Raw genomic sequence first — 20,434 nt, forward strand, 5'->3', positions numbered from 1 at the left:
GAACCCTGGCTTTGAATTCAAAAGCCGCCAAGGGGCGCTAGCTTATTCAAATGCTCAGAGAGCAGCATCCTCAGACCTCCTGAGAGCACACATTCCTCCTCACCTTGCTCGTGAAATCCGGACAATGAAAGGCCTCCCATTTCCCCCCCTGCACTTTCCCTACCCCTCTCCTCCTTTTATTCTTGCCTTGATGCTACTGGAAAAGACAGACAGCACCAGTGTGAGCGTATCAGAACAGCAGCTCTTCCATCCTGAAGGAAAAGCTAATCCCCACCCTCTTCCTTCACACGGGGAAGCTAACACTGTTTCCGGTAACTTTTTGACTTTAGTCTCCTCAATCAACTTCTCCATTATTACAGAAGCAGCTAAAAGATAAATGCAGGTTGTGATGAAAGAGAAGGTGCTCAGTGTGGGGTTCATTCCCAAAAACAGCCGTCACATGTACCCATCCCTGCAGTGTGGCCCCTCAGCTGCTCTGGACCACTTGTTCTATATCACAAAGCAACGTCCCGCCAGGGCCCGCCCACCTCTGCAACCCAGGCAGGTTTCCTTTTCCTGCTTTAGGGAGGCTGGTGATCAGTGATGATGTCTTTAACGAAACTCATTACAGCCAAGGAAGCTCACAAACCAGTGCCATTAAAATCTTTGTGCATTTGGGACAAGAGAGTGGGGCATTTACAAGTGAAGTAGCAACTGTTTATTCTTCTTGGAATTAAGATTTGCACACATTTACAGGGAAATGAGAAGCCCCGAGTCTGAGCTCAGAGAAACCACAGCCAGAATAAGGGACCCACTGCTGGTCACCTCCTGCCCTCGCCTGGCTATCACTTAGAGACAAGCAGCGCTATTATGAGAGGGCCGCTTGCTGGCACCTGTGCCATCCGCACCGAGACTTGGACACGTCTTAAACAAGGAGCGTGCTTATTTCTTACCCTCTGCTTCCGCAGGCTTCCTGGGCTGGTGGGTGATGGGCTTGGAGACTTGCCCGAGCGCGGAGTAGAGAGCTGACTACCAGGGGTTCCATTAACTGGAAGCACAAAGAACCACACAGAGAAAAAAATGCATATTAAAGAATTCTCGTGACAAATCACCTTCTCAGAGAAACAAATGATTAAAGAGGGACATTTGCTAAAATTCCAGACAACTTTTTATCTACAGTCCTGAAAACAAAGTTTCAGGGAGGAATCTTCTTCAGAAATTCACTGTTTCATTAGTCCTGTGTTTAATATAACAGCAGGTTACATTAAAAAAATTTTTAATGTACTTTTCACAACTTCCCGGCTGAATTCATTAATGATGCATTTAACTTTTAGGCATGTGTTTAAGGTCCTGAGACACTTTCAGTGGAATTCATGCTTAATTCTTGAATTTAGCATCCTTGTACTACCCAGGAGGAATAAACATTAGAACGGCTCCCAAGTGATAGTTCCAGCAACTTGTTAAAACAGATCACTGTCTTTTTAGAGTTAAGAACTCACTTCCAGAAGTGCCTGCATCCACTGGTGCCCTGCACATCCCCCTAGCCTAACTCTTGAAGGACCTGCCTCCAGCAGGACAAAGTAATCGGCACTGGCATTCAAGGAACCCCTCACAGTTAGTCTTTACTGCTGTTAAAAATAAAAGCTGCTTTCTAACAGGTTTAAATCACCAGGATCGACCTGACTCTCAAGACTTTTACACAACGTTATCCCTAAACTGAATCAAAGCCACAGAACTCAGGTAAGCCATTCTCTTCTCTGAGTAACAACACCTCTAAGAGCTGATAAAACACTTAAAGACATGACTCTATAAAGATATATCAGGTCACCACCATTTCACCTGTAAAAATGTCAACATCTTTTACACGTTTTACATCCACAGCCAGTGAAGTAGGATTTGCAAGGGACACACACGTTCTCGAGGGTGCAGAATAAACATTTTCCACGAGGGAGAGCAATCATGCATTTAACTTACCTTCTATGAGTTCTAACATGGACACAGCCTCGGGGTCTAACCTGACCAACCAGAGCAAGAGGCAGAGCTCCCCCCCAGCACTAAGCCCCGCACCGCAGAAAAGGGAAGCGCTTGGACTAGTTGGGGACGGCTAAGGCTGCTCCCAGAGCAGGCTGAATGAGATGCAGGATTCATCAGCAGATGCCTCTTCTGCGCAAGGCTGACGTCTTCAAAGCAGCAGTGGGAGGTGCGGGTTCTGTCTTCGGCTACATCAAAGGTGTCAATTAAGCCTCATGCCAACGCGGAACCACCGCAACCCCCACCCCCACCAGTAACTCCCGGAAGCTGGAGCCCTTTCTGTACTTTGCACTGAATCATAATGAAGTGCCTCTGGGGGCAAGAGACCCGGCGGTGACTCATCTGAAAATCAAGATGACAATAACTCTTCTACAGCCCGGTGACTACCCAGTAATAAGGGGTAGTAAGTACACCCTGACAAAATTCAGTGGTAAAGTACATGTTTATTGATTTTGCACCCACAATGTTTGCACCAAACCTTAGGGCCCATGCAAGTGGGAAGCTTCTTGTTTTGTCATCTTCTCCAAAGACCTTTAACAAATGTCACAGAACTCATGCTGCACTAATCTGTATTTTGCCTTTGAAATGTATTCGGTGTCTCCATCTAAAACACACACACACAACAACTTTTTTTTTTTTTTTTTTTTTTGGCAGACTGAAGTAGGAAGCACCGAGAATGCTTGAATCTGCTTGCCTTCTACAATCCTGCCTTTGCTGAGTGAGCCTGGGGCTCTGGCCTCACGGCACTACACCTCCCAGCCAGCGGCCCCTGCAGGAAGGGCTCTGGAACAGGCAGGGACTAAAGAACTGTGGGCAGAGACAGAATCCACCACCAGTAAGGCAAGAGACCCCCTAGGAGCTGACTGGAAAACAGGCTTTGTGAAGGTAATATCTTCTTCGCCTACTTTCTATGTTACTTTACATCTTTAGGTCACTCCCAAAGGCTACCCGGATTGGGGAAAATGAGCAAATGGGAAATCAAACACAGTATTCACATTTTTCACTTTTGGGACTCTAATTTTCCCAAGCAAATGAGACATAGAAAAAAAGAGAAAGCGCCCTCTCAGGAAAGCAGCCTTAGGAATACCTAGCTTAAAAAGGCAAAACAACAACAAAAAGCTTGCATTTACTAAGTACTCATTATGTGTGCATCTCAGGAGCTTGTGCGCGCTAAGCACACGCTCTACCACTGAGCTATACCCTCCCGCCTCAGCTTAATGAAGACTTATTTTCTATGGACCAGTTAATGCACTTAAACCTTTCATATATATATATGAATATATATATACATACACACACATATATAAATATATATACAACATACACACATATATTAACTCATTTAACTCTTACAATAACTCTGTGAGGCAAGCAGTATGATTTTACAAATGACGAGGCATAAAGATGATCAGCAACTTGACCGGTGAAGCAAAGCAATCCAGACCCCGCTCTCCACCATCACCCTCCCTTACTGCACCAGCCTTCTAGCCTGCAGGGAAATCAGGTAAATAAACTCATAATGACAACAAAGTGTCCTGAGAGGGGAAGTACTGGGTGTTGTTATTGGAATCCTGACAACCTATGGGGTCAGGACTGGCCTACACCTTACAGAGGGTAACAGGTAATGAAGCCAGGCCCTAAGTATTAGTGGGAGTCTGCAGGTGAAGGAGGGTAGGAGATGACAAGGGAAGGTGTTCCAAGGTGAGGGCCCACCTGTTTCATGGCTGGGCATGGAAGAGGAGTCAAATGTGGGGCTTTGAAGGGACCTAAATTAGTTAGCATAGCAGGAAAGGGGAGATGGAGGGCAGGGCCTTCCAAAAGAGGATGGAGGAGGCAGCGGTCACACACTGCCGGGCTCTGACATTCAAGTTAAAGAGTTTGGTTTTTATCCAAAGTAAAATGAGAAGCTACTGAATGATTTTAAGCAGGAGCCAGAGGATCAGCTGTGCATTTCAAAAAGCTCTCAAGAGCTCTTGTCCTGTCCAGAACGGATTAGGGGAGCACGCAGTTGGAGCAGGGACATTCCTTAGTAGCATGTCCAGGTAGGAGAGAGCATGGCAAGTTTAAGGGTCCTGTGGTCAGAGAGGTGGTGTGGCTGGATCTAGGACAGTGCAGTGGAGGTGGAGGTAAATGGAAACATTCCAGAGAGACTTAAGAGAACACTTTAGGACGTGGTAACTGATAGGTTGAAGAGGATTAAGGCTAGAGGTGGAGCAAGTTTGGAAGGACAGAGAGTTTGGACATGTTTAACTGAAGAATCTTGGGTGATTTCAATTCTGCATTGTATGTACCTTCATATACTCAACCTGAGGAAAGAAAGAAAAACATTTGCATTGTAGGTTGGGGTCATTTTTTTCTGTTTTAGATGGGGAAACTGAGGTTCAGAGAAGTCATCTGTCCAAAGACAAACAGCTGGAAGGTGGCAGAGCTAGAACTGGATTTCGTTTCTTTCCTTTTTTTTAAAGTTTTTTATTTATTTAATGATTTTATTTATTTAGGGGGGAAGTAATTAGGTTTATTTTTTTAATGGCAGTACTGGGGGTTGAATCCAGGACCTCATGCATGCTAAGTTGAGCTGTACTCTCCCCCTCATTTATTTCTTACTCAAAGAACTGTACACTTTTCCCACGAGGGGCCTGTCCTGGCACCTCAGGACATGACCACGACTCTTGCCCCCCCCACCCCCCGTCTGCAGAGCTAAGGATGTGTAGGTTTCTCTATCACTGGGGCGCTCGAACCTGCCTCCTTTTTTTTAAAGCCAGTAGGCTTAGGGCTTCTACCTGTGTTGCCATCTCCCTGGAGAAACAAATTTCAAGTGCCAAACAAGTCATTTAAAACCAAACATTTTTGGAACACAATCTGCTTGCAAGTTAGGAACGACCTGTATTCTCAAGGTCAGAGGTCTGTTCTCACTCTTCCTCTTGGCCGCCTGAAAAGCACTGGCAGCTTCTTAAAATGCTTCTTGGCCTCCAGAAAACATCACACACCTTAGTGTGGGATCACTGCTGGAATAAGGAATTTTATTTCACAAGTTTGACACATGTGTTGAGAGCTCAGTTGTTTTCTATCCTGTAATACCAGAAGTCCCTGAGGGCCAATAAAAAAGGCTTTGTCTTTTATTTGCTAGAACTCATTAAAATTCAACTAACAGAAAGAGTTACTTAACAGAGGCCTTTTATTACACAGTTCTTTCTTTTGAATGGGAAAAATTCAACTTCATAAGATTGCTTTTGAATGGCCAAGCAGGTCTAACAATTAGTTACTTCAATCGGAAGTCACCAACATCTGAATGACTAAAGCACTCATCAGACCCACTGCTTTAAATCCAGTTCTGGCTTCCCTGTCTCAGATTTGTCCATGGACATTTCCCTTAAATCCTGTATCCTTTGCTCTGGCTGTTACCACCTGACGGAGAAGTGCTAAAAAACTTCAGGCTGGATTATTGTCATATCCTGTGATGATCAATTACATGATTAGCCACCAAAGAGCTATGGAAAAGAATCTGTGAAGCTGATTTCTACCATCTTTAGCCATGCCCTTCTGGGCACCGAAGCCTAGCAGGGACACAAAAGCCTAAATTTTTCACAGCACATGATTCCTCATGAAAGATCCGACCTCATTTTTTCCTTCATCATTTCAGATCGATGATCCTACCTGACTTTACTCCTTGGAGCCATGAATTCAGGATTCTATAATCAACCAGTCAGTACGCACAAGGTACACTTATTTTGCGCCCGACTCTATCTAGTGGTCTCCTGTTTCCCCAAACTTAAAACTGAATATGAAAGTTACTTAAAAAAAATTCTAGAATTGGGGAAAACTTGGCTTCCTCGTTCTAATTCATGGCTCCTTTTAAATGACTTTAGGCTCATATGTGTGCTACCTTAGCAAACCCTTTGTGAACACAGAGGGTTTCTTCCCTTTACAGTCTCGTTCTTAAAAGGCTCAGACCGCAAGTGCAGACTCAATGTTTAAATGCCTCAAGCTGGTCCTGAAGTTAGAACAAACTTCATGCAAGACTAAGCTGACTACCCTTTTGGACCTGAAAACCCTCCTGGCCGTTTCCCTTCTTCTTGCTGCACTTAAGGCGGCTCATTTATTTATGTGCCGCGTTTGCAGGGATGAGGGGAGGGAAGGTGTCTGCGTGTATCTGGGCCCCTCCGTCTGTGTGTGCAGCGGGTGGTGATCCAGGCACGCTGCCCGGCGGAGCTGGCTGCTTGCCCTGGACTCTCCCTCGCTCCCTCATCATGGAGGAGGCTGCAGACTCTAAAATATGCCTTCCCAGCCAGCCTTTGTCCATTGCCTGCCACCCTATCAAGGGAAAAAAAGGAAGGAAAGAAAAAGCAGATGGAGTCAACTGAGGCAAAGAGAAAATAGACAAGTGTCTCCTGGGAGGGGGAGCTCTTGAGAAAAAGGCTTTTTCCTAATTCTGTCTTCCCAGGGCCTCAGTTCACGGGGGAGGTGGAGCCCTGATTTTCTCCACTCGTCTGCCTTCTCATGTGCTGAGACAAGGGGTGCAGTTCAGAGACTGTCTTCCCTACTGAGGATAATGGAAAGTGGGGAGGTCAACAGAAACAGTGGGGATGGGGAAAAGAACATGGCTCTATGAGTTAATTTTTTTAAATAAATATTTACAAAAAGGCCCTTGAACCTCAGGAAATCTCAGCAACCTGAAAAGATCCCACTGTTCCTGAACTCACTCATCTGGTCAGCACGGACCCAGTAGCTACCGTGGGCTTGAAGGGCATGCAGAATGGAATGTGTGATGCGTGCTGCTTGTCCCCAGAGACCTCATGACTCGGTTAGGATGATACAGTTTGTCGTCCGTAGCCCCGGAGCCGAATCGAGTGTCGCAGGACTGGAGAGGCGGGAAAGACCCTCACAGGGGTCACCTGGGCCACACTGGGGGTGTGCACGACGCACAGGAAGTGACAGAGGAAGCCTTCTAGAAAGCGATAGGAATTAAGAAAGGTACAAGGCGGAAAAGCCCCAGGGGTATCTGGCGGCAGTTTAAGCTGGTTTGCAGGCTGGAGCACGAGTTCAGAGAAGACACAGGAGAGATGGCTGCAAAGGAAGACTGGCCGGACCCCGACGGTTCTTCACCTGAGAATAAAGAGTGGAGACTTCACTCGGCTACAAGGCTGACATGAGTGTGCCAGGCAGACGCAAGGAGCAGAGGACAAAGGCAGGAAGGAGGCCAGCGACACGTGGTTCCTGCAGCTGGGAGAAACCCCAGTCCTAGGACAGCATCGCCAAGGAGGAGCCGGGAGGGCTGGGGATAGACTACATGTGGAAGAGGAGGGGGAAGAGGAGTCAGAGATGATTGCAGGGTAAACGGAAATGATTATTAACTCAATAGTGAAACAGGGTCATCTGGAGTCCTCTGATTTACAATTATGAAGATGTGTCAGCTGGGATCCCAGAAGAGGGTCCCAGAGTCATGAGCTCTGTGCCCCTGCAGACCCCTTGTGGGTGCTTTGCCCCCACCCTAGCGGGGACTGCAGGGCGCCTCCCCCTGCAGTGAAGCCTGCGTGGCAGCCCCAGGCCAGCCCCGCAATGACCCCGGGACAGCGCGGCCTGGGCCCGCCCGCTGGGATGGAGCTTCCACAGGTCACCCTTGGTGTCCTCGCTGCCAAATCCTATGACCTCCCTTCAGTTCTCGTGACCTCCCACTTGCCCTCTTCACACTTCTGGCCTCGCCCTCCTTCTCGAACCTTCCTGCCCCCTTGACGTCTGTTAGCGCGCTCTCTTCGTTCCTTTGCCTCTTCTCACCTGCCCCCGTAACTGCACGTGGTCCCAGGGCTCCGTGTTCATCCTCACCTTACAAACCTCCCGTCGGGTTAAGGGGAGCAGGATGTTACCTTCCCACGATTTAAATCACCCCTATGCACCAGGGTCTCCCAAGCAGGTATTGTCACAGCTCAACCCGGACTTCAACACAGTTACCCACCGCTTGCCTCCTGGTGCATCCACCCTCATGTCTACAAGGGACCCATTCCCTCTCTCCTCCTCGACTGACAAACCATCACCTCTGACCCCTCTTCTCTTCCTCTGGCCTCATATCCACTTAAATTCCTGGTTTCATTTCCCCTTTGAAGTCCCACCTCCCCCCATTTTAAACGTTGCTGTTTCAATCCTGCCCTGACAGTTTCCTCCTGGGATGACTACAGTGGCTTCGTGGAGCCTTCCCGGCCTGGGACCCTTCACGCATAGCCATCCTCTATACCACTGTGCCGTTGTTTTCTAAAATCCAAATAAAAATCAAATCATGGCCTTACTAGAAATCCTCTTTCACCCCCTAATACCTGCAACAAAATCATGCCTGTGTGATGCTGCAAGCTCGCCATGACCAACTGGGCCCCACCACCTTCTCCCCTTCCTGGAAGTCTATCATTCATTTTTACTGGACTAGCAATTTTTCCTTAAACATGCCATATGCCTTTGTACCTTTATGCTTTAACTCTCCTTGTTTTCTCAGGTGGTGATGCCCCCGGCCCTTCTGATGCTGGCAGGACCCTTCAAGTCCTAGTTTATAAGTCTTTTTCTCTGGCCCTGTTGGTGAGATTTAGCCCCTTGTTGCTCTGGGCTGTCATGGTACTCACTACACGGTTAGAGTCAGTGGTACACATGTTTGTCTCCCAACCTGAAGACAAGAACTGTGGTTTAATCATCTTTGTGTCCTTACAACCTAGTACATGTCTGGAACACAGTAGATACTCAGGAAATATTTATTTAATCAACACGGGGCATTAACATGGGAGGAATCCTGATGTAGGGTGCTGCCCCCACACAGACAGAGGGTGAAAGACAATGGGTCAAAGCTGTGAAGAGTATCTCGGAAACACCCGCTGAGGGTGAGCCCTGGGGGAACTGACAGGTGCAGGGAAGGAGAATGGGAGGAGGATTCAGCTTTATATGCAGCAAAAATGTCTAAAAACACAGGGGATGGCCCTCTTGATTTTCTTGGTGCATTTTGTTTTCAACAATTCCCTTGGAACGTCAGAGCAGGAAGAATCCTCTTCTGAAATCTCTACACCAAAGGGAAAAGGCTGAACTCAAAATTAACAGCTAGCAATCTGCCTTGGAAGGTGTTTGATATAAATTAAAAAATTGACAAATTGGACTGGTAAACTGATTAAAATTCTCTTCGCTTCCCCAGCTTTGGTTCTTGTCTTATCTGCATAAGTTGCACAAAGTATTTTTATATAACTGTAAAAAAGTAAAATATGACTAGCATAAATAAAAAGACTTCAGGATTTCCAGAGTCACATACAAGTAAGTTTGAAGCCCGGGAAATATGGAATGAATGGTGCCCCCACCATGGTAGAAGGTCATTAACCAAGGTGTCCAGCTTTTCCCTCGTTCACGTGTTCACTCTGGCATCTCCAGCATCGCTGGTCCATGGTGGGTTCTCAGTGTACATTGAATGAATGAATGGTTGTTGCCATGAGTGTTTCTACCTTAGACTATAAGCTTCTGGAGGGCAAGAAAGTGCATCAGCTCATGCTTGAATTGACGGGGGTAAGGCACCCACTGGGGCCTAAGCTGTGTTTGTCTTGGTTTCTATAGACAGAGTGTCTCAACAGGGGGTGCCACTCTACAAGGAAAACATGGCCATCCATCTAAATGGGCATAAAACTCTAAAGCAAACCCAAAAAACCCCTGAAGTTCTTCTAAGGGATCCAAGAAGAGATTAAAACTTTGAAATCTGTAAGTTCCTAGGGAGGACTGCAGCAACAAAAACCCAGGCTAGGTAAATGCGGTTCTCATACACTTTCAGTATTAAGAAAACAACATCGAGCAAAACTAAACTTTATCCATTCTTACTGGAATTGAACTAGCGCATATAATAGCCTTATTTGGGGGGATGCTTTGTTATAACTTCCCTGTGCAGATAAAGGAGTTTATTGAAAAGAAATTCACATTTAAATGACGTATTTTATGAGATGTCTGAGTTCCCAAGACAGACACATGAATAAAGATTCAACCCGTATTAAACTCTCTTTATGATGCTCTTACGTAGTCTTGTTTCTTTAAGAAGCAGTAACACCCGTTTTCTCCATTTCTCAGGGATATCTCATTCAGTGTCTCAGCACACAGTTGTCTGGGGGTCCCTATTTTTGTGTCATCAAGGCTTCTGGTTTCTCTTTTTCTAGCTCCAATTGCCTTCTTTGGACCCTTTCTGTTGTGGAGACTAATAGTAATTCAACAGCTAGGTAAATCATATTATCTATAAATTATTTAGGGGCTTGACCCGTGTACTTCCTGAGAGCAGGGGCTGTTTCTTTCATCTCTGCACTTTTAGCACCTAGCAAGCGCCTGACACTGGCAGGCCTGAACTTGATATTTCAGAGGGTGTAAATGAACACCTTACATTAATAAATCACCTCTAGCTTCTGGTCTCAGGAGGAAGAATGAGTAAGGGGCAAAGAGAAGATTTGCAGGGGATGCTCATTCCGGTCCTAACCCTGACTTGCCACGGGAAGTTTCTGTCTACCACTGACATACATCATGAAGTTGGAGTGAATCATTTCACCCCCTGCAATGCTGGTGCCTGGGACTAACACTTGGGCTTCAATTGCAAAGTGTTGTTAGGTTGTAAATTGCAAACTTAAACTAGGTACTGTATCAGTTATCTCCTTGAGATCGAAATTTTAATAAGCAGAGGTGAAAAAACTGGTATCAGAGATTGTCAGCCTATTGTGCCTGGAGCACCAGACACCCTCGGGGCTAGCCCTTAGGGGCCACTATTAACTCGGTGACTCTGGGCCAAGAACCCCCAGTCCTGCCCCTGCTTCCTTATTTTTTAAAAATGGACTATATTATGATATAATAAAGAATATCTTGTCTTGCTTGTAATTGGGAGATCATTGGGAGGGTCAAAATAGATCAAACAGATAAAAATTCTATGTAAATTCTGATGTTTCATTTAAATATGTCAACAATATTACCACATACAGCACGGAAACCTACAAATCTTAACTTTATACTACACTCTGATCTCTGTACAGTGCAGGAAGACGACTACTGGAAGGAGAAATTAAAAAACTGAAGGAGAAATCATTTCAAACTTTAGGTTAATGTGTAAGGAGGAAAAAATGAAGATTCCTTAATGTTAAAATGTCAGGTTCATGGTGATAATGGGGCTTGGGGCCAAGCCAACATTTAAGGAGTATAAAAGTAAAATTATTCACATTCCAGTTCTGCAATTTATGAATAACACTGAACAGACTATTTTAAGAAAATTTGGATGCAGTCAATATAGTGATAGCTCACTGCTCCTTTCCATGGTTTCAAGATACACATCTGAGTAGAGACAAGGAGTCTCAGGCCAGCTCAGTGGAGGGGCCCAAGGCAGGTAATCCCCTGACATCCAGCAGCTGAACTTGCTCCAAAAAGATACGGAAACACCACTGGACTCCCTGAACCATGGGCTTAGGTTCCAGAAAAAGGGAGTGATCTTGGGGTCACTGGCATAATCCACTCATTTGCATCTGGGCATTTCTGCTTTATAAACCCCCTCTCTAAATTACAATCACCCAGAGGAAGGTGATAAGATTTGATAGCAAGTCAGAATCAAGAGACAAGTCATTGCATTTTATAAGTTCTTATATAATTAGGAGATGGCTGTATGGCATATCTTCCAGATCAAAATGACTGAAGTTGAAAACTTTTTATGCATAAAAGGCTCATATTAAACAAAATGTGATCAGTGCCATTTAATTAATTTTGACCTGGAAGTTAAAGATACCTTGAATGAAGTGTTAATGTTTCAAGAACATATTGGTTTTAGAGCGGATTTGGATTCTGGTTTCCACGTGGAGATGATACTCCCTGGCATGGTGCACTTACCACAAATTCCAAGTCATCGCTGGTCAGATAACCAGGTTTTAACTAGAGTGGAAAAGGGATTCAGGGAAACAGCAGAAAACAGAAGTGCTTGTCTGAAATGATCTATCGATTTTGAGGTAATAGATCCCATCCATTTTAAACTTCTAAAGGGAATGGTTCCAAACATTGGCAGTGACAACTGCAGATATATTTAATACATTTGCCTATCTCCTTTTCTGAGTTTCTGAAATTACTTTTGGTAAATGATACATTCATCTTTATTTATAAGATTATAATTAAAGACATTTATAAGATTTATATAATCTGAAGAGCTGCTGAATAGGGACTATGTGACCAATTAATTCTAAAGTGAAAATTTTCCTGTATTTATAATCATCTGTTTAAGATTCGGCTCATGATTCTTTTTATTTTTTTGGTAACTGAAATTTTGGATTCTTTTTTGGAAATAAAATAGGCTCTTCACTATTTACAAGGTTATTTATTTCTGACTTGCAAAAATTCTCTCTCCCTTTTTTTCCACTTGTATTACCACGTTTTCCTCCTGTCGCCCCCTTTCAATCTTGGCTGCCATGATCAGACAGACAGAAAGCATGCGGGCACTTCCCTGGCATCTGTAGTGGAAAACTCAGCACCGGACAATAACTGCTCCTGGTCCCAGGAGTCTGTTCGTTGACTTGTGCACAATAATCTGATCTGTCCGCCACCTTCCTTGACTCGTAGGGAGACCAAAAGCAAAAGGAAAAGAAAAGAAATTTCTCCTCAAACCTAAGAGCATCTAACTGCCAACTCTTAAAAACAAAATCTATTAAAAACAACAACGACAACAAACAGTGAATAGCAACAGGACATACTGATTCTCTTGAAATATCTATGATGTAAGAGACATAAGATTCTGGCGAATCATCCATTATTAGATGTTTCCTCCACGCTACAACTGATATTTCAAAATCCATGGTATATAATAAGAGGGAAGAGAGGAAAGATTAAGTAAAATTTTTCAGTATCAAAGTGGGTTTGAATTGGGGACCAACTTTGTTTTTTAATATTGATTTTTTTTTTAGTAGTATTGACAATGTTTTGACTAACGTGGCTTCTTTCGCCTTTACAGCCTTCCACGGTTATACTAAATAGCCAAGATTTTTAGGGGCAACAGGCTGGCTGGGCCCATGACCTCTCTCTCCCTTACTGCTCCCTGGGAGTTCATCCTACAGCCCAGGTCTGGTCAGAAAAAATGAGGAATGTTCCTTGGTCAAGGCTGAACATCCTCCAAAGAGCTCAGTTTTCATCTGTCGTCTGCTTAATGAACAAGCTAAGGCCTCCAGAAGAGTTTTACAGAAAGCAATTCCAGCGTCACCCTGTCATTCTGGGAAGGCCCACATCTGTATGTAGGTGGTGTCTCCCTTGAAGGGAGAGACTTTCCCTAGTATCAGTTTCCAGAGAAGAGATGATCTTCAGCTGTAAATTCTCTCTTTTCCCAGCTGATTGGTTTTCTGCAAGCAGAGGTCATTATAAGGAGGTAGAAAAGGTAGCTGGCATCTGGCCCTCTCTTTTGCTCATCGCTATGCTGCAAGGTCTCCAGAAGTCTGCTCTTGGTTGCAAGGGTTAGAGATGGACACTGTCCCTTGGAGGCAAGCAGAGGCGTGGAAAGGAAGTCATTGTCATGCCGATAGATGAAGATGAGCAAGCCAGCTCTCCCACCCTCCACTGTCCAGAGTCAAATGACTTCCCACATCTATTTCTGATTTTGTTCTCCGTAATCCAGTGGTTCCTAAACTTAGCTGAGCCTCAGAATTAACTGGAAGGTCTTGTGAAAACCCAGATTGCTGGGCCCCAGCTCAAGTGACGCGAAGCTGTTGTTCCAGGGGCCACGCTTTGGGAACCACTTCCTTAACCCTCTGTTTCCCTAAACCTGGGACGTAGACTATCTGATCAGAATTGCCTAGAATACTGATCAAAACAGGCTTTGGCCCTTAATCTAGGATCTAGGAGTCAGGGGTTGGATGACAACATTTAGCAAGTTCCCAGATGAATCTCATGAACTTGAGACTTTGAGTGTCATTCTCTTACCCTTCAGCAAAGTTTCAGTGTCCCCCCCACTCAGGGCGAGCTCTGTCCGAGTAAGGGAGGCCTCTCAGCCCATCTGAGACTCCGTGAGGCCCATAAGCTCTATCTCAAGTGCCAGCTGCGTTCTGAGACGTTCCCTGACTGGTGTGATGTGAGCTGTGCTGGGGGAAGGGGACAGTGACAGCCCATCAGTGCCGCCGGTAGAGTGAGAAGAAGGTCTTTGCAGACACATCCAGGGAAGAGCAGTCATCAGGAAGGCCCCAAGGGGAAGGCGACCCTTAGAGAACTTAGGTGGACTGAGGGGTCCAGCTCTCCAGCCACCCAAACTTCTTTCTTCCAAGACTCACTTTGGAGGTTTCAGTTTTAGTTTTTATCAGGAAAAACAGATGATAGCACCTCCATTTTTAAATATGGAAGCTGTAACATTACTCAGTAATGCCAGAGGTAGCCCTCTCGCTCCAGTTCAGACATCCTTCCCTGTCCCTCTGGGACCACACTGCTGGGAACATGACGGCCTCAATACAGACCCCAAGGGTCTCAGTCCCCATTTATAAGAGCTTCCCTGCCTTCTTGAAATCAGGTGACAATCGCTTTGATGTATGTATCATTTAATAATTCATGTTCAACAGTTTATAGAATTTAGTAAATAACTCCCTTCAATAGTGAAACAGACCTTAAAGCTAAGACCAAAACAAACAAGCAACTGATTCATGTCATTTTAAGACCAAAGAAGGAAAAGGCGGGGCTGAGGTGGTCATCTTGCAAGTACACATCCTGCTCCAACACCAGCACGCACGCCCACTGACAGACAGGACACAGCCCGGAGTCCCTGCAGCCACCTCTGCCCAGGGCTCTCGCGCGTGCCACTTTTAGCCCCAGAGCCAGGCTGGGGCCAGAGTACAAAGTATGTCAAACAAAAGTACATCAAACACATATTGCAAACCCCTCACTAGCCAGTTCCAAGGAGAATAAATGCTTTCATGGAGACTTCTAGAGTAGGGAGCCCTTAGCCTAAAAAATAATTTTTGTGGCAGAAATGATGCAAGTTGGGAACATACTTCTATTTGTGGGCAAATCCGGGTCTTCACTAAGTCTTCCCAAACCCGAGGCTTTTTCTTAGAGCCAACATGATAGACTCTGGCAAATCTGTTCCACCGCTTTAACATGTTCTAAAATTACAAACCGGAATCTACACTATCTGGAAACCTCACGCTCCGGGTTTCACACACCCTCTGCTCATCATGCGTCAGAAAGGAGGCAGTTGCTTCAGCCTCCTTTGCTGCTTTACCTGAGCTGGTTGACGCCGGGGATTTGCTGCGCCGGGAAGGTCCTGGGCTCTTGGTGGTGCTCCTGCGAGATGATGAAGCTATTTTGGTGTAAGAAGTGGACTTCACCACTCGACATTCTGGGGAGAGAAGAAAGGCCACACACACATCAGTATAGGGGCATGGCACATGCCATTCAAAACGTGCAACAAACCTGGGAAGAGACATATACAAGCCATCCTCAGGCACACGTGCTCCCTGCCAGCCCAGCGCTCCTGAATGACAACGGAACCAAGAAGACAACCCGGAAGGGCACAGTGGGTGTCTTAGACATCCACGTATATACAGTTGTCCCTCTGTGCCCACGGGGAATTGGTTCCAGGACTACCCGCCTCCAATAACCACCACCACTGGCTGCTCTGGTCTGACCAGGTGGCCCCGCGAGTGGTTTCCATCTTTAAAAAAAAAAACTGTGCATATGAACATATGAGCACAAATTAAAAGGTGGAAGTAAGCAAGAAACACAACATCATAGTCTCGAAAGACACAATCAGAACCGCTGTGTGAATAGTGCCTGAGACCATGTCTATGGAGGTTTTAATTCACAAAACAGATGTTTGGAACAGGTGAAGAGGACGTCCAGTTAACTCAAGGCTCTGTTCACACAACTGACAGCATATTCTGGAGTCCATCCTAGTCTTTGGACACGGGTCTGGCCTTCCGGAAAGATATTAGCAACCAAACTGGACTGCTATGACATTGCTGGTTCGTTGGCGTGCTTCCAATTACATTTTTACAAGTGTCCGCTGCGTGCCCAGCACTGAGCTCTGCAGGTACGATGCAGAACAGACAGTTTTGGAACTGGAAACACTGACCTCCGGGCGGTGCAGTGTGGAGTCTTTTAACCAGCGAGGACTCTTTTTTTCCGTTGATTTTTACTTTGTGGACCTCATGTTTTAAAAATGTTATGAAACAAATTCCATAAAGTAATAATACATTTCTCCTCTTAAATCAAAACCAGGACTATAATGAGGGCAGGATGACCGGGACTTTGTGTCTCAGGTCGCAAATGTCCAGAGGTCACATAAATTTAAAATAATAATTATAAAGCTTGGTATCTATCTAATTAGCAGGAATGAATGGTTAAAATAGAAAGCTACCAGATGGTGCGCACTAGTAATAACAGCCATCTGTGAGCTGCGACATGAATTAAAAAGTTGATTTTAGGGTTTGTCGCAGGTGCCAGAATTGCTGGTTACGGCTCCAACTACCAACCAGGGCTGTGGACCAGCAGAATAGAACCAATCTTACCACACTGAGCTGACACTTCTCCAGCTACCAGAAAGACACTGGGTATTTTCGTCAGGCAGCTCTGTCTTACCAGAGCGAGTGTGGGCGTTTGATTTGATTTTTGAAGTGTTGAACTCACGCCATGCTCCCAGAGCTTCTCTTGCTTCTCTCGAACTTAGTTCTTCACCACATTATTAATCTAGCCAAAGTATTCATTTGTCTGCCTCCCCACCCCCTTCTCCCTTGGGTACTAGCTAGTCCTGGCTATTTAGCACAGGGAACTGTATTCAGTATCTTGCAGTGACCTCTAACGAAAAAGAATATGAAAATGAATCTACGTATATGTAGGGATGACTGAAACATGATGCTGGACACCAGAAATTGACACAACATTGTAAACTGACTATACTTCAATAAAAAAGAATGCGAAAAAATAAATAAATAAAAGCAGGTAATAGCTGCTCAGTAAATACCGGCCCATGTTGTTATTGCTCTTGTTACTACTTGTGTGAACTCTGACTATCCACACAACTAACCCAACCTCTCATTTGACTGGTAAAGGAGTCTCCAAGAGGCTAAAGGGCTTGCATCAGAATCCAATTCTCCTGGGTCAGTGGCTTCCTCAGCACCCCAGGGTCTGATACTGTGGCCTAAGCAGGCAGTTCCATTGTGCATAAAGGCTAGAAAATGTTTAACAGTGTCCTCGGGACAGACAGGTGAGTGGGAGATGGCACATAACGGGAACGACAGTGAACAACCAGTTCTCATAACGTTAAGTTAAAATTTAAATACTAAAGCTGCAATTCTATCAAGACTCTCATTGCATCAGTAAAAAAGAAACAATGAACTCTCTTTCAGAAGTGGAATTATGGTAAAGTAATAGCTTGGGGGATCGTGGCATCTGAAAGATAATTACAAGTATTACGAATCTCATACCACTTGCCTTCGGGATATGAGTGAAGCTTCGTGAGTCATAGAGTGGATTAGGATAATTCTGAAAGGCATGGGCTGAATAACAGAAAACAGAAACTAAACAATGATAGTAACTGCTTTTCCCCCCCAGGGTCAAAATAAAACCAATTGAAGAAAATTGCAGTGCCAGGCCATAAATTAGGAAAAAAACCCAAGAGACTCCAACCACCTTTCCCACTAGAGTTTCAATTTTAAGTATTTTAATTAATTTAAAAGGGAATGGTATTTTATGATGGTGAGAGATGCCATGAAAAAGGACAAATGTTCATTACTTTGGAGAGAATGCCAAAATCTCTGTCAGCTTAAAACCACAACTTAGAAACGTCGTGAATAATATGATCTAAATGGCCAATAAAATAGAAAGCCTGTTTGTTCTCATGAAGGACTTTTTCACAGCGTCTGGCAAGGAAGCAAACAGCGCCCTCCATCAGAGACCTCACTCTCTTCTCCGGATGTGTGCCTCTGGGGGAGGCGGGGCAGTCACTTCATTTTGGTATTTTTGGCACCCGTATGTTAAGAGGACTGCACTTCCTTTGGCTGTGGGGATGCTGGACCACACAGACACTTCCTAGGAAGGATGAGACTGAAGGACTGCAGGTGAGCCACTTGAAGGAAGCTTCAGGATAGTAATTTCTCTTGCTACTGAAGATCGCAGACTACCCAAAGTAGAGCAAATCAGATGAAACACATTCTCTGGGTCTCTGGTGACCGAACTTCCCATAGCAAGCAAGTCAGCAAGTGAGGTCTGATTAAGCCTCTGCTTGAGGAAGTCCCTACACTCACCGCTCCACGAGCTGGGCAGTGTCCTTCTCTGTTTGGTCTGCACTAACGTGAGCTTTACAGATGTTCTCGGGATTTGGTAAAACAGCCTTCCCACCTTCACCCTGGACCCCAACTCAAGAAACAGGCCTCCTGTATTGGCCAGATTGAGAGAGACAACCCAGACGCCAAGGTACAGGGAGGAAACTGGAGAAGGAATATTCTTTGGCCACGCTCCCCATGGCATGAGAACTCTACTTATGCAGCTTCTCTCCCGACTCAGAAACAGTTGGGAGGTAGGCTGATGTGTTATGAAAGGTGCTAACGAATGGAAATGATTGCAGAATTCCTCCACAGGCACCACCAGCTCACCTGAGCTCACACAGCAGAGACCTTCATGCATTCAAAGGGGCCCATGTGTACCTTTTGGAGAATCTTGAAGGGCAAAGGTGACATGCTCCAAATGCCTAGGCAGCCTTAGTGACATGCTGCATGCTGGCTAGAGAATGTTCTTTAAACAAGGGATGTTTTTACTCCTCTAATCTCTTTTTAAAACCAGCAGAGTAAAAACACTGTCAGGCAGAGATGTCTCAATGACCTCAATGTTTCAGTCATTCTGAATTGTTCAGGAGATGGGCAATTCTTCATCTAGAAGAATCCATCACCCACAGTAGATGGTTTGTGCTTTGTTCCCCATCCTGATCACAAAGACAAGCTCCCTCCTCACCTGGCAAAGGGACAAAGCTTCCGGATGGAACAATATTCATCTCCGTGGCTACATGCAAAAGAGAGTCAGGGAAAACATGGAGTTCTAGAGACTTTTTGTGACTATGGTGCAAACTCAGTGACTGAAGGAGAGAACTTATAATCCTGGCTCTCTCCAACAAGTTGCTCTTACATGTTCAGATGCTCTGGGTTGGAAGGAACCCTCCGAGGAGATCATGGTTCTCAATGGTTACTAAGTCAATGCTGGCTCCATTCATGAATATCCACTCCTCCTGTCTCCATAAGGGGTCGGCCAGCTTCCTCCAGAGCATCTCCAATGGATTCACCTGGGAGACTGACCACCACTGGCTCATGGTTTTTGAAGCTTTGAACATCCAGCTTAGCCTCCAGCTGGTCAGTGTGGGTGAGCTCAAAGACCATTCCTGGTCTGACTGATGGCTAAAGTTTACTTCCTACAGAAACACAATGATTCTCACACTTTGAGGCAGTATTATAGAAACACTCAAATGTAGTCTCCTACAGGAAGGGTGGATCTGCATCTCTCCAGCTGAATGCTCTGATAAGGACTGAGGCCCATCCTCTTGTTTCTGCACCACCTAGATTCAGAGTCAATCCTGACACCACTGTGAAACCCACATCCCTACTGGCTGTGGGGTTTGGAACCAGGGTTACCTTCCTAAGAACCAAATGCAGCATGTCTGGAAGAAAAGCAGTGCAGATTAAAACACTCCAAACTGTAGTTTAAAAAAAAAAAAGTATGTAGCAGATTGAGTGGGAAGCAAAGGCTGGAGAGGCTTAGCTGGGGAGTAAAGTCCCAGAAACTGAGATTTTTTAAGTACCTTCTAAAAATACAGCCACGTGTGTCTACACCCAGCGCCCAGACTGGCCAACCACAACTTCCAGGACACGCAGCTGAGCACTCCAGATGGCGCCCATGTGTTCCCACGTGGCGTGGCTGCCGACTGTGAAACTAACATGAACCGGCTCAGTTGTCGGCTGAGCGCTGAACCTTTACGTAACACCTGCAGAAGGCTTTCTGCCCCTGGGATGTTCCGTACTAACATCTCAAGAGTCACCACTCAGATCTACTGTTTTAATAGCATAAGTGATTCTCTTCTCCAAATACTTTCTTTTCTCCTGACTGTCAAATCCAAGTTAATTTTCCCCACGGAACAGCTGAGTGTTATATGGGGGGTCCAGGGTGGTGGATGGCAGTTTTGCTCTAGGAAACTGCCTGGTAACCCAGGCGTCTGCTATTGTATGTCAGTCACCCTTGAGTCTTTTCCTCCACAGGGTCCCAGCCAGCCCATCGTGCAGCCTCCGAGTTTCAGCCCTGGGGCGGGGGAGAGAGGGAGGCCTCCAAGCACTAGACAGGGAAAGCTGCTTTGTGCCTTGTTCACCAGAGCTTCATTTCCTGACACTGATCTCGTCCTTTCCTTCTCCCCACATGTCAGCGGCACTGTTCAGTGCCAGTTGCGAGCTGAATCTCCCATCTC

The 20,434-nt window shown here is 45.5% G+C and overlaps 1 protein-coding gene across 6 annotated transcripts in view; it reads right to left on the reverse strand.

Annotated features, from left to right (window-relative positions):
* The window catches only part of DCLK1 (doublecortin like kinase 1), a 292,627-nt gene that overhangs the window by 70,075 nt on the left and 202,118 nt on the right, over positions 1 to 20,434 (reverse strand). For 5 of the 6 annotated variants that reach the window (XM_072976126.1, XM_072976124.1, XM_072976125.1 and 2 more), the window contains exons 5-6: positions 15,215 to 15,331; positions 933 to 1,027 (exon numbers count right to left, since the gene is read on the reverse strand). In XM_072976126.1, coding sequence (XP_072832227.1) covers positions 933 to 1,027; positions 15,215 to 15,331 — 212 coding nt within the window. Of the gene's footprint in view, positions 1 to 932; positions 1,028 to 1,953; positions 2,319 to 15,214; positions 15,332 to 20,434 lie in introns of those variants that run through there. The other variant, XM_072976127.1, reaches the window with a different exon arrangement.

The sequence above is a fragment of the Vicugna pacos genome, chromosome 14 (genome assembly GCF_048564905.1).
Source record: "Vicugna pacos chromosome 14, VicPac4, whole genome shotgun sequence".
Classification (NCBI taxonomy): domain Eukaryota; kingdom Metazoa; phylum Chordata; class Mammalia; order Artiodactyla; family Camelidae; genus Vicugna; species Vicugna pacos.